This window comes from Pleurodeles waltl, chromosome 5 (genome assembly GCF_031143425.1).
Source record: "Pleurodeles waltl isolate 20211129_DDA chromosome 5, aPleWal1.hap1.20221129, whole genome shotgun sequence".
NCBI lineage: Eukaryota > Metazoa > Chordata > Amphibia > Caudata > Salamandridae > Pleurodeles > Pleurodeles waltl.
The window spans coordinates 573,709,093-573,723,175 of NC_090444.1; the positions used below are offsets into that span (position 1 = coordinate 573,709,093).

At 45.9% G+C, this 14,083-nt stretch overlaps 1 protein-coding gene across 4 annotated transcripts in view; it reads left to right on the forward strand.

The window, feature by feature from the left end:
* The window catches only part of LOC138295834 (uncharacterized), a 1,330,477-nt gene that overhangs the window by 944,452 nt on the left and 371,942 nt on the right, over positions 1-14,083 (forward strand). For all 4 annotated transcript variants that reach the window (XM_069234393.1, XM_069234396.1, XM_069234394.1 and 1 more), the window contains one exon: positions 5,337-5,414. In XM_069234393.1, the coding sequence (XP_069090494.1) occupies positions 5,337-5,414 (78 nt within the window). The remainder of the gene's footprint in view (positions 1-5,336; positions 5,415-14,083) is intronic.

Sequence of the window (14,083 nt, forward strand, 5' to 3'; positions counted from 1 at the left end):
CATTGATGGGACACATGTGGCTTTGGTACCCCCCAGCAAGAGTGAACAGGTGTACAGGAACAGGAAAAGTTATCATTCGATGAATGTACAGATGGTCTGTTTGGCAGACCAGTACATCTCCCATGTTAATGCCAAGTTCCCTGACGCAGTGCATGACGCCTACATCCTGCGGAATAGCAGCATCCTGTATGTGATGGGTCAACTCCAGAGGCACCGGGTGTGGCTATTAGGGGACTCTGGTTACCCCAACCTGTCCTGGCTACTGACCCCAGTGGGGAATCCCAGGACCAGGGCAGAGGAACGCTACAATGAGGCCCATGGGCGGACTAGGAGGGTGATCGAACGCACCTTTGGCCTCCTGAAGGCCAGGTTCAGGTGCCTCCATATGACAGGTGGATCCCTAATGTACTCACCAAAGAAGGTGTGCCAGATCATCGTGGCCTGCTGTATGCTTCACAACCTAGCTTTGCGCCGCCAGGTGCCTTTTCTGCAGGAGGATGGTCCAGATGGTGGTGTTGTAGCAGCTGTGGAGCCTGTGGAGAGTGAAGAAGAGGAAGCCCGAGAGAACGACATAGACAACAGGAACACAGTAATAGAGCAATATTTTCAGTGACACACAGGTAAGAGTAAACACCGGCATATTACATTTACTTAAAGACTCCTACCTCTCTACTGTCTGACTTTTTCCCCCAGTGTATGGTAACTGTGTTGTGACTTTCCCTTCCGTTTTCAGAGCTGTGGGCCCCACTGCGTGACATCTGCTTTGTTTCCCCATGGACGACAGCTGTGTGACAGCGGTTTGTTGGCATCACAATGTGAATAACAATTTTGGCACTGTCATGTCTAATACATTTGTTAAAATCACAGACAGACTCCAGATTGTTTATGTGCAATAAGTGTGTTTATTCAAGTGCTCTAATTTGGATGTGTGGTTGCAAATCGGTGAGGGGTGATGGTGGAGGATTGTCCATGGCAGAGTCCAGACTATCAGGTTCACAGGTGCATTGTCCAAATGCCTGTGGGAACTGGAGCAGGGGCAGTTTAAGGTTGGACAGGGTGACAATGTGGGACAGTGGGATGACAATCAGGGCGGTATCCTTTGGTGGCGGGGGTCTTGACATGTAACTCTGTCTTCTTCCTGGATCTCAGGGCCCGCTTGCGGGGTGGTTCTCCTTCTGCAGGGGGTGGGGTTCTGGTGGCCTGTTGGTCTTCTGTCGGGGCCTCCTGTCCACTAGCGCCGGCGGAGGTGGTAGCCAGTTCTTGGTCCATGCTAGTGTCAGGGGCCCTCTGAGGTGCCACAGTGGTCCGCAATGTGGAGATTAACTCATTCAGGGCCACTACGATGGTACCCATGGCGGTACTGATGTTTCTCAGTTCCTCCCTGAACCCCATATACTGTTGTTCCTGCAGAAGTTGGATTTCCTGAAACCTGCCCAGGACCGTCGCCATCGTCTCCTGGGAGTGGTGGTATGCTCCCATGATGGAGGAGAGGGCCTCGTGGAGAGTGGGTTCCCTTGGCCTGTCCCCCCCCTGTCGCACAGCTGCCCTCCCAGTTCCCCTGTTTCCTTGGGCCTCCGTCCCCTGGACCGTGTGCCCACTACCACTGCCCCCAGGTCCCTGTTGTTGTTGGGGTGGTGGGTTAGCCTGGGTTCCCTGTAGTGGTGGACACACCACTGATTGACGTGTCCTGGGGACAGAGGTATGGGCCCGCTGGGTGGGTGCTGTGCTGGTGTTCCCAGAGGGGGGAAGGTCTGCTGTGGCCTGTGCCTGTCTGAGGGGAACCGACTGTCCAGAGGTCCCCGATGGACCGGGCTGGTCATCTAGATCCAGGGAGACAGAGCTGCTGTCATCACTGTGGGGGTGGAGGGGACATTTGTGGACCCTCCTGCGCGGTGACCAGGCGTTCGGGTCCTGCAGGGGTATAAAAGTATGGTTATTGCTTCTGTGTGTGCCAATGGCGTGCAATGGGTGGGTGCCCGTGTACCCCAGTGCTGGCATTCCTTTGTGGGGGCTGTTGTGACGGTATTTTGGGGGGGGGTGATGGGTATGTGCATTGGGCATGCCTTGGTGATGGGTGTCCATGCTTTGGGGCCGCATGCAGGGCTAAGTTTTGGGATGGGTGGGTTGTGATGGTGAGACATTTGCAAGGGGTAGTTGTGATGGGGGTAAGGGTGAGGGTGGGGGTATGAGTTGGCATGCAGGTGGGGTGGGGGGGATGAAGTAGTGAAGATGAGACTTACCAGAGTCCATTCCTCCAGCGACTCCTGCGAGGCCCTCAGGATGCAGGATGTTCAAGACTTGCTCCTCCCATGTTGTAAAATCTGGGGGAGGAGGTGGGGGTCCGCCGCCAGTCCGCTGTACCGCGATGTTGTGCCTTGATACCATGGAACGCACCTTCCCCCGTAGGTCGTTCCACCGCTTCCTGATGTCGTCCCTATTTCTTGGGTGCTGTCCCACAGCGTTGACCCTGTCGACTATTCTGCTCCATAGCTCCATCTTCCTGGCAATGGTGGTGTGCTGCACCTGTGTCCCGAACAGCTGGGGCTCTACTCGTACAATTTCCTCCACCATGACCCTGAGTTCAGCATCTGAGAACCTGGGGTGTCTTTGAAGTGCCATGGGGTGGTGTGGATGATGTGTGGGGTGGAGTGTGTAGTGATAGGTGGGGTGCTATTTAGTGGTGTGTTGTGTGAGGTGCGTGGAAGTTCTGTGGGTATTGGTATTGTGTGCCTGTGGATGCTTGGTAGTTGACTGTGCTGTCTCTCTCTCGCCTTCTCTCAGAATTTCTGGTCAGAGGGGTTTGTGGGTGTGTGTTTTATATTGTATTGGGTGTGTGGGAGTGGTGTGTGTATGTGTATCAGGTGTGTGTATTTCGAATAGTCCAATGTGGTTGTGTTTTGTACGAGTATGTGTATTTCGACCGCGGCGGTGTGTACCGCCAATAGAATACTGCGGTTGAAAGACCGCCGCGTGGATTCGTGGGTCGTAATGGCATGGGCGTATTCCTGTTGCCGTGATGGTGGAGGTTTGGTCATCGCCAGTTTATCGCTGACCTTTGGTGTGGCAGACTTTTGTGGATGTCGGTATTTTGGCGGTTTGTCTGTTGTGGGTCAGAATGACCGTGACGGTTTACCGCGACCGCGGCGGTGTTATGGCGGTCTTCTGTCTGGCGGTAAGCGCCTTTTACCGCCGAGGTTGGAATGACCGCCTAAAGGTTTTAACTGTCGCTGTTTGAGACAGTAACACCTAATTGCCCTGGGACTGCTCACAACTAGCCAAAGGCCAGGCTGGCTTTAGGGAGTTATGACCAGTACAGCAGCAGCAGGCACTGATCTAGGAAGTGGTGCTGAGTCCAGGTCCTTTAGACTCAGTTCATGAGCCAGCATTATCTTTTTCTCCTCCACCCTTAGTCTGGTAAGATCTAGCTCCAGCTTGAGCTTCCTTCCTCCCTCCTGTCCTCCAACTCCACTTGTGACAGGCCTCTGCAAGATACGCTGCTCTGCCCCATCCCGGGCATTCTGATTCTCCTCCTGAGGGCAGGGGTGTTCCTCCTGCAGCTCTAGGTTCTCCTCTGGGTCTGGGATCTCTTTCTCATCTGGTCCAAGGTCCCCTTCAAGACCTCCTTATAGGCAAAGAGGGCTATCTGTAGGTTCACTTTGGAATCCTTCCTGCTCATATTCAGCCCCTTCTTGCAGCGCTTTTGCAGCTCAAACTTGGTGAGGTTATCAACATTTATCAGCTTCATGGTAATAGAGAAAAGGTAGGTTTACTTAAACTTAGCAAAAACTGAAACGGCCAATGGAAACTAAGGAGAATGTAAAAAATCAGTTCTGATATCAAATTATTTATCTGGTATTTTTGTGTAACACAAATCACTGTATTGTACTCCACAAACATAAGACCTCCGTGTCCTGGAGGGGCCACAAGTCCTTATCCACATTGCTGAAAACCAATGTGACAAATTGAGTTCTTGGCCGACTGGGGTGTAAGCCATGGTCAAGCAACAGACAGTTTCTTGCACGGTGGACCACAAAAAGTGACTAATATAACCTATGCCTAACCCTGGGTACCTTGGGACCAAAAGCAGTCAGGCTAAACTTAGAAACAATGTGTTAAGTATTTATGCAGTACACAAACAGCAACACAGTGAAAACACAACACAATACAAATCCCAAACCAATTTAGAAAAATAGAGAATATTTTAATAAATCATTTGACACCAAAATCATCAAACCCAATTAGTAGAACTGGAGTTATGAATTTTTAAGGTTTTAAGTGTAAAATAGCACGTAAAAATGAAAAGTACCAACCGCCAACATCTGGTCGACCCTGATGGAGCGTAGCTCGGATACACAAAGTGGATTGGGCCTGGTCAGCGCTTACCTTTGGACTTGGAACATTTTTTTTTTAAAGTCTCTGAGAAAGTTGGCATTCAGCGGGGCAAAGCTGCAGGAGTGTCCGAGAAGGGAGCAATAATGAAGATTTTTACCTTCGGACTTAGCTGTTGAGATGGAAGTTGAAAATCTCCCGTGGGCAAAGCAGAAGGTTGTAGCCGAAGATGGTTCACAGGGTCAGATACCCCTTTCACGAGGAGCCTTGGGCGAATACGTGAGCAGGTTGGTCCTAGTCACTTCGTACTCAGAGCACTTTTGGGCCAACTTTTGTCTAGTCTAAGTCCTCACTTTTGGAAATTAGTCACCTGGGCACCTTTGACAACACAACCAATGAACCAGAAGCGGATGGAGACCTCTTGAGGGTTCAAGACACACACAGGCAGGGTCCAGGTGCATGTTCAAGATGGAGGGAGCCTGTTATGTCCCTGTGGCTCAGAACAGGAGGCCAAAATCCAAAGGCTTTCCCAAGTCTCCCACAGGCCCCTGGACCTTTAACAAACACAGCAAAATGTGTGGAAAAATAAGGGGGCACCACAAGTAACTCACAGACCTTAGACTTTGTGCAGTAGAATAAAAATTGAAGTAAAATGCTGGTTGCCAACCCATCTAAAACCACAAAGACCCATAATGCCAACCACAAAATGTCCAAACGTCTTAGAAAAATAGATGGTTCACCACCCAACTCTCCACAGACGCATGCCACCCGCAGCAGACAATAATAAACATTTTTAAATAATGGCCAACACTTTCCACCACGAAATCCAGGTCCTCTTGACATGGGATTAAAATCAATCTGCCATTCAAAGACCTAGATAGTATAATTTTTGTTCGTATCTAGCAATAAGTGCCAGGATAAATACATTCAAAGTCATAGTTGTTTTATGGTCCCTGCCAATGTAAATGTGAGGTCCATTACAGAACACATACCATTGTGTTTTTCAGAGGAAATGAAACTGTGCAGACTACTGATGCAAAATATACTGAGGAAGCCAACGGAGACAAAAAAATATCAGAGAAAAAGTAAGACCTGCATGCTTTTTAATGATATAATTGTTTTAGCTGCATAAATAAACTTAAGGAAACTAAGGCAAGGGCCTACACCGATGAACCTGCCATATGCATGATAGTAAAACCAATAGTTATTCATTATATATTTCATTTATTGGTTTCATAAAGTGTGCATGTAACTGTTTTACAAGTCATAGAAGTAACCAAGGAAAATCCGAGAAGGATAACCCCAAATTGAGGATGTGGGTACCCGTGAGAATCATAAGAAAGTAATATTTTATAAATCACGGTACCTTAATAATCTATTGTACGCCCAAGTGACGGATAGTTCATGAGAAAGATGTTTTGGAACTTGCTCTGCCTTTGCCTTGGCCCTCGGGGGACGCCGTGACTGCCGGAACAGGGGGGCGGAGCCTGCTCCTGTAGCACGTATAGCGCATTGTTTTCTCCCGCTGCGCGGGACGCGCCCGGGCGAAGGCCGGGCCAAGGGCGGGCCCGTCTTGCACCCGTCATCGCCCATTAGAGACTAGGCTGGGCCACCCCCCTTTCATCTTCCTGTGGATGGTGACTATTCAATATTGCCAGCGCCTGGAGTTCCACTGTGGGTGAGACCGTGATTTAAATTGTGTTCTGATTTTTTTGTGAATCTTGTTGCTCTCTTTGAGTGAAGTTCCACTATTGCATAATGGGTAGGAAAAGGGGTCAGTTAACAGGCGCTTTGAGTGGTGGTTGTGGTAAGCAGGGTAGTGGAACCACCACACTGGACTCCTTCCTCGTAAGAGCTGTTGGGGTTGTAACAAAGGAAACTGATTTGGCAGAGAGGAGGTTATCCATGAAGAGGTTTGGTGTCATGCCCCAGTAGTCAGTGATCCTCCGGAGGGCTTGGATGAGGAGGTGGCCTATCCTGGGGGAGACCTCGGTGCTGCTGCTGCTGCTGCTGCTGCTGAGCACGCCCATGTTGAGACAATAGAGACTATAGAGGGCTCTGGTGGTCCAGGACCTTTGAGAAGAAGCAAAAGGCTTTTGCTGTCCTCTCCCCCGGTTTGCTCCTTGGATAAGTGTAGCCCTCCCCGAGGAAGAAAAGGGCACTAAAGAAAACGGTGCCCAAAACAAAAACATCTCTCTTGGAACTCCCTAAGGGGCTGACTAGTGGCCCTGAACTTTGCCAGCCTATGGGGTGTGATGTAACCAATTTACTGTAAAAATTTCAGGAAATGATTCAGGGTATTTTGTCCCCTATTGTGGCAAAATTATTGGCTATAGAAAAAGCAGTGTTTCGGCTATGTGAGCAAGGAAGTCAAGGGAGCCAATGTACAGGTGGATTTGTGGCCCGACCAGTCAATCCCAATCAAGTGAGGAGATTATCCTGCAGGAGGAAGCTGCAGGGACTTTGGGGCCTCTGGGGAAAATGCCACAGCAATTGGTTAATCCTGTAAATCCTGGGGGTCAAGGTGCTTGTGTTGAGATTTCACCAGCTCCATCTACTACCCTACCAATGGGTGGGAGGACCGTTATTAGATCTAACTGTAGCAGGCAAACTGATTCTGAATCTGTGGCAGTTGGGGGGAGCTGCCAACAGCTGGATGGGAAGTATAATCAGAACCTGCCGAAGGCCAGGTCTTCGTTGGTTTGTTTGGATCTCCCCCCAGCTTGTGCCCCTTACGTGGTGGTGTTGACGAATGTCTCTGCCCTTGCCCCTGGGGCAATCGAGTCTACGGCCCAACTAATAAATAAGACTGGATATTGGTTGAGCAAAATTTCCGATTTTTCATGTAAGGATTTTAAGGACATTTTGTTTGCTAGAAGAATTGATTGGGTCGGGCCCAAAAATAAGGAGGGGAATGAAGATTGTATTATTATAAATGTTAGATATCCTGGCCTGACACAACGGCTTCTCTCTTCTTATAGCACTGCCTCTTCAAGAGTAGGAACAATGGGTATGGTCCCGCTGGGCTATTTCTATGATCATATGCGACTGGGTGCTGATGTTTCTCTTGAACTTGGCAGGAATCTCCCCTAGGCCAGAATGCCTTGCGGGCAACCAGCAGAAGAGCTGTTACCAATAGAAATCTAGACTTTGAAGGGGTGGATTGACAGTGCACCGAGACCCTGATTGCGTGGGAAGGGGCGTTTCCGCAGTGCGATCTTATTTCATGGAATATTGCGGAGTATGATGCCAAGTTATCTGACCAGGCTTGGGTTAGGTGTCTGACTAACTACGATATTATTATGCTCCAGGAAACCTGGTCGGATGGGTTGGCTGTGTGGGATGGGTATGATAGATTTGCAATTCCGGCTGTGCAGTCTCTTGGTGGCCGCTCGAAAGGAGGCTACACTAATTAGCTTTTCTAAGATAGTGGGTGCAGTCCAAATCAATTGCAACCAGCAGGGTATATTGCCTGTATGGGTAATTTTCCCCAACAATTTCAATGTTCTGTTGGTAAATTTCTACAATGCTGTTTGCGATGAGGGGTGCCAAATTGGGGCCCTCTTCTCCGTTCTTCAGGTATTGAAGTGTAGAATGGTGGAGGTGGGGCTGGAATTCTGTGCTATTGTGTCGGGAGATTTTAATGCAAAGTTGGGAAGTCTTAGTACAGTGGTAAATCCCTTCAAGTGTGACTGCGAGGATTATTCGGCAGATGGTATGCAGGATTCTAGAGGCAGGGTTCTGATTAAGGAACTTAGGAAGATGGGCCTTCAGAATTTCTGTGACATGGAAGTAGTAGATACTTACCAACTCCCAACTTATGTGGGCAGAGCGTCTGGAACCACAATTGATATATCTTCGAGTCTTCACCTATGAAAGATCTGGTGATCGAAGGAGAGGTGCTAGGGGAGTGTATTAGTGATCATAATCCCCTTATAGTTTGCTTTAAACTCCCAGGGGCTCTACATAAATTAGGACGAGGTGGGCCCGCGTCAGTGGAGATAAGGGATCAGGGCAGGCGGCTTGGTTGGAAACAAGTAGATCCCCAAAAAGTTGTAGGAAGGGTGGTGGGGGAAAACCTGCATTTGTTTATGGAAATACTCCTGATGGAGGCTCCTAATCCTAAGGCAGTTATGGATGCAATAACAGTAGTAAATATAGCAGTAAGAGACTGTTTTTTTTTCAATAGGCAGCCGCCCCAGTAAACGTAGATGTGGGTGGTTTGACAAGGCCTGTTACGATACTAGGGCAACCATGAATATGGCCCTCAAGAAACATCCCAGAGATAGGGCCTTTGTGAAAGAAGCAAGGATTAAGTATAAAAGGGCCTCGAGGGATAGTAAGACAAAACACAAAGAAAAAGCTTGGGAAGAGTTGGAGCGTGCCATAGTCCTGAAGGATCCTGGTTTGTTTTGGAAGGTGGTAAATAGAGGTTCTTTTGGAACAGAGACATCTGAGGGCCTTGGCTGCAATATTGCCCCGGAGGCCTGGGTAAATTACTTCTGTAGAATTTTTGAGGGAATACCCCTAAGAAATAACCGGGATAATGAGTATGAAATGGCTCCCAATCTAGCAATCAGGTTTTCACTCCAGGAGGTTATTGATGCAATCCAGGGCAACGCTAGTAATAAAGCCCCGGGTCCGGATTCGATCCCTATGGATTTGTATAAATCCAGTCCCCAGTTATGGGCACCTATTCTTTTAAATGTTTTTAATGCAGCAGTTACTGTGGGTATTCCTGTCTCTTGGAGATTGGCCTGTATTATCCCAGTATTTAAAAAGGGTGGTCGGAATGATCCTAAGTCCTATCGCCCCATCTCCCTCCTTGATTCTTCTGTGAAGATTGTGGGACCGACCATCTTAAGGCGTATCGAGGCCTGGATGATAGGAAATGAAATTTTAAACTGGGACCAGTATGGATTTAGGGAAGGTCTCGGCACGCGAGAACAATGCCTTAACCTACTGATGATGATTGGTAAATATACGCAAGCTAGGAAGGGCACCCTCTACCTTGCCTTTATGGACCTTAGCTGTGCCTTTGATAAGGTAAATCGGTCCATACTGTGGGAGAGGCTAAATCAGTTAGGGATGGATCCTAACATTGTAGAGTTGCTCCGGTATCTCCACTCATGAACGGTTGCAAATGTCAGGGTGGGGACTAATGGGGAATGTTCAGAGGCTTTTAAGCTCACAAGGGGCGTTCGCCAGGGGTGTGTTTTGGCTCCCACTCTGTTCCTTTCATATACAAATGGATTGTCAGATTTTCTGATGGAACACTGTAGGGATGTCCCAAAGGTGAATGGCATTAATGTCCCTGTGTTGACGTACGCGGATGATGCAGTCCTCATGGCCCGCACTATGAACGGTCTCCGTGAAGTAGTCAGAGCTTATGCCTCCTTCATGTCAGCTTTTAGGCCTAGAGATTAATTATAAGAAATCACATTTTATGGTTTGTGGCAGGCCCTTGAGTAGGGTGGGGGAGCTAAGGATTGATGATAAAATCATTAGCAGGGTTCATGAATTCCCATATTTGGGGGTCATCTTTGATGATAAAGGTTCTTGGAAACCCTATATTGCCAGAAGGGGTGTGCTTTTCCATGCTACAGTTGGTGCGACATTTGATTTTGCTGTAAGGGTAGGAAGTAAACCTACTAAGCCTTTGCTTGAAATCTACAGGCGGAAATGCCTCCCTGTCCTGTTGTATGGTGCAGCACTTTGGGGGTATATGGATATCCGAGCCCCTACTGTAGAAGAAAATCGTTTCTGTAGAAGGCTGTTGGGAGTTGGCCAAAATACTTCTGGTTTTTGCCTTCATTCGGAATTAGATCTCGAGTTTGTGCAAGACAACATCCAGCTGGCTCCCTTTTGTTATGGATTTCTATCTGGAGTAACAAACATGCCACTTTTAATAGGGAGATTTTAAGGGATTGTTTGGCCTGTGACAATGTAAAGAATATTCCCTGGCTGACGTATATAAGAAAGATGGCCCATGATTTGGGGCGGCCTGACTTGTTTGATAACCCTGAGGGCCTGACTACCCGTGATAAAAATTGGGTTAAGGATACATTTTTGAGAATCCAGGGGACTAAAAGAGAGGGGGAGGCTTTAGGGAAAAAATCAGTCAGGGATTTTATTATGATAAAGATGGGAGTGGGCCCTGAGCGTTATCTTTTAGAGATAATGTGAGGGAAAGGTCTCTTATTACTCGATTTCAGTTGGGGATCATTAGAAGTAATCTATGTTTCCCGTTAGGCCAGTATGGGGGAAAATCTATTAGACCTTACCCCTGTGACGGGGTGTCCCCGCAGACCTTGCCCCATTTTACATTATTTTGTGTTTTTTATGCACCTTTTAGAACTTGTTTTTTATTACCTCTGCTGAGGCCTAAGGGTTTTGTGCAATATCGCCCTGCTTTTATGTGGCTGCAATTGGCCTCAGATGTATTGGTGTGGAGGGGGCTGGGATCATTCTTGAAGGGGGCTATTACTTGGCGTAAAAATGTGGAGTTTTTATAATGAAATTCTTTTATCTTATTTTTTTTTTAATAATGAGATTTTATCTGTTTATATTTTTGATGGATATTTTTATTATATATTGTCTTATTGTTATTCTGGCTAATGTATTGTTGTTTATTTGTTCTAATGGTTGAATTATTTAATACCGAATAAAGTCTTCTTCTCATGAGAAAGAGCAAAGTATTTAGAACTGTGGGGTAAGAGTTATTACACATCCGAGTTGGGTTTCTTACCTTGATTTCTTTAAAAGCTAAGCATGACTAATCCGGATACACTTTAAGCGCACTATTTTACTGGATGTTTATACATTTTGGATTGTGAGCTGTTCACACAAACAGATCTTTGTACTCTGGCACTAGATAATGTGGCATCTTTTTTTCACATGGTCCTTATAGTTCAGATTATGGTATCTGTCCGATCTTTGCATATGTCCTGTCACAGCCTTGAAAATGTTCCTCAGGGGACAAAATGTGTTGGCTATTGCTCAATTTTATTTCACACACTAGGTCGGAAAACATTTTGCTTTCACTAAGGAGGACCAATATGTTTCTCTAGATTAGGAGAATCATGATGTGTATATTAATAATTAGAGCATCCTGAGTACACTCATTTCATGATGTGTTTAGGACAGCCAAATGGTTGAAATAAGGCAAAAAACACTCTGGTTTCTTTCTCTCAACACTCATTTGCAGCCCAGTGGAAAATAATTTCCACAAACTGGCTGTGAGTATGGCCCATCATGAAGAAAGCATTTGTGCAACTGTCCTCACTGTCAGTTCGGACAGCTGAAGTGACTAGTCGCCTCTGCTGTGCTATTGCTGAAGTGCTGGTGCTGCCACTACACTGCCCTCTGCACTTGTTTATAAAGAAGAAACTCTTTTTATATTTTCAACCGTCTTTATTGGCATTTTCACATGTAATACAAGCAATCTGTTTATAACTTGTGTGAGGTACATCCTTAGCATTGAGAACACATTGAGCCCATTTCTAGTTTTCTTCTACTCCTGTGACCTTTTTAGGAGTTCTGAAGGAAAACGAGAACCAAATCAACACCAACATCAATTAACAGTGCACATTAAGTCTCAGAGGCAGGAATTCAAATTCAAGATCTTAATACAAATTCCAGTCTGACTTATGTAAATGAGTCTCAGGAACATGCTATACAAGTATAAAATCACCAAAGGCGAAGTAAAACCTCTCATCAGATTAAATCGTACAAGCATAAGGCATACAAGAATTTCTGTTGCTGCAATACAAAAGATGAGAAAGAGCACTTGCTGATCAGAGTCCAAATTGTGATCCACCTAAACTAATTAAATCTAAATATTTTAATTAAGCTATGGGGAAACCTAAAGATGTCTCAGGGAATGCAGGAAATAATTAATTATCAAAAAGTGGCAGAATAACAGAAACCTCAGTAGAAGTTCTGTAAAAAAGATTTGCATAGCATGAAGTCACTCAGCAAATAAAGAATAGAGAGATTTTTACCTCTCTAATTCTTTTTTTTTTTAAATCTCTTTATTAAATTTTGCAGTTAACAGCTCTTACATTGATTTAATAAACAGTGTATTTTTATGCAATTGTGAATTTCTTTTTCTTTTTTTTTCCATTATTTTGCTTCTGGTCATTTTATACATCTTGTTCTACATATTTTGCAGTTAGAAACTTTATTGCATTTGGTTCAAAGAGCATTGTATAGGTAATAAGAAGAACTGGGAAAAAGAAAACAGAAAGTAAAGAAGCCAAAATAGGGCTATGAAGACAAGGTTATATATATAATGGGTTGGGAGGAGGTGAGAAAGATGCTAGTGATGTAGATGCGATGGTGGGGGAGTTGACGGTTTCTTTGTGAATGTTTGTTAGGTTGATGAGGTCTGTGTGGGTTTGGGGGGATTCTGTGTTACAGTCTTGCGTGCTTCTTTTAGAGGAGTATTTCGAGTACTTGTATATGGGTAAGGTTGTAGTGTCTTGTTGCTGCAGTCATTTGCGTTATCTTGCAGCATTTTCCTAAGGTGGGCGGGTATCATCCTTTTCGAGTAGCTGCTCTAGGAAGGTGTCCAATGTTTCCGCATTTTTGACTATAATCCCTATATCTTTTAATGAGTCCAATACATGTTTTTCTGCGTTGGTCCAGTGTATTAGGTCTTTATGCCATCTGTTTATATCCAGAGTGCCAGGAGACTTCCATTGTGTTGCGATGAGGCGTTTAAAGACAATAAATGCTAGGTCTGCGCATCTATGCTTTTGCCTATCTTTATTGCGTCTATGTCGTATGCCCAATATGCAGGATTCGGGTGTAGGATTCAGTTTTAGTCCCGTCCATTTATTTGTCTGTTGTGTGACAGTGTACCATATACGAAGTAGTGGTGGACAGTTCCAGGTCATGTGATAAAAATCTGCCTCCGTGGTTCCGCAACGTGGACATTCAGATGTTGCTTGTGGGAACATGCGTTTTATACGGAGTGGGGTTAAATATGTCTGGTGTAAGTAATTTAGTTGGGTGTATCTGAAGCGGGCATTGTGAGAAATTTCTCGGGTGGTCGTTAGGGCCATGGTCCATTGTTTCTCTGTGAGAGGTGTTTGTAGAGCCTTATCCCAGTATGATTTGGCTTGTGTTTGTGTTTCTGCAGGGTAAGCTTGTAGTATGTGGTATATTTGCGATATACTTGGTGTCGTGTTAATACCTGTTAGTAGCTCGAGTAGAGCGGGGGCTGTTGGTGGTTCTAAGTTGCCTTGGTCCCATACTTTACGTATCAGTCCTTTGATTGCCCCGTATGTCATAAATTCCCCTGGCCCTAAGTTGTGTGACTCTGCCAATTTTGTGTATGTTATGTATTGCTCGTCTGCATATAAATCTCCGACCTGCTGTATATCTTTTGTTATCCACGACGCTAGATATAGTGTTTCGTGCAATTTATTTATTCCTGGTATGGCTAGTAGGGGAATCTTTGGTGAGTATTGTGGTACGCGGGTTCCCTTAGATATATCGATTCCAGGTGCGTACGGCAACTGTCATTAGTATGTGTTTGTGATGTGGGGTGTGTGTCCCTCCTATGAGCCAATCTAGTATCTTTATTCTCCCTAGTTGTGTTCTCACTTTATGGTCCTCCGGGCTTGGGGGGTCTTGTATCCAGGTCATGATCCAATGTAACTGTGCTGCTGCATAGCAATACTCGAGGTGCGGTACCCCCATTCCTCCCTTTTCCATTGGGAGGTAGAGTTTATCAATAGCTACTCTT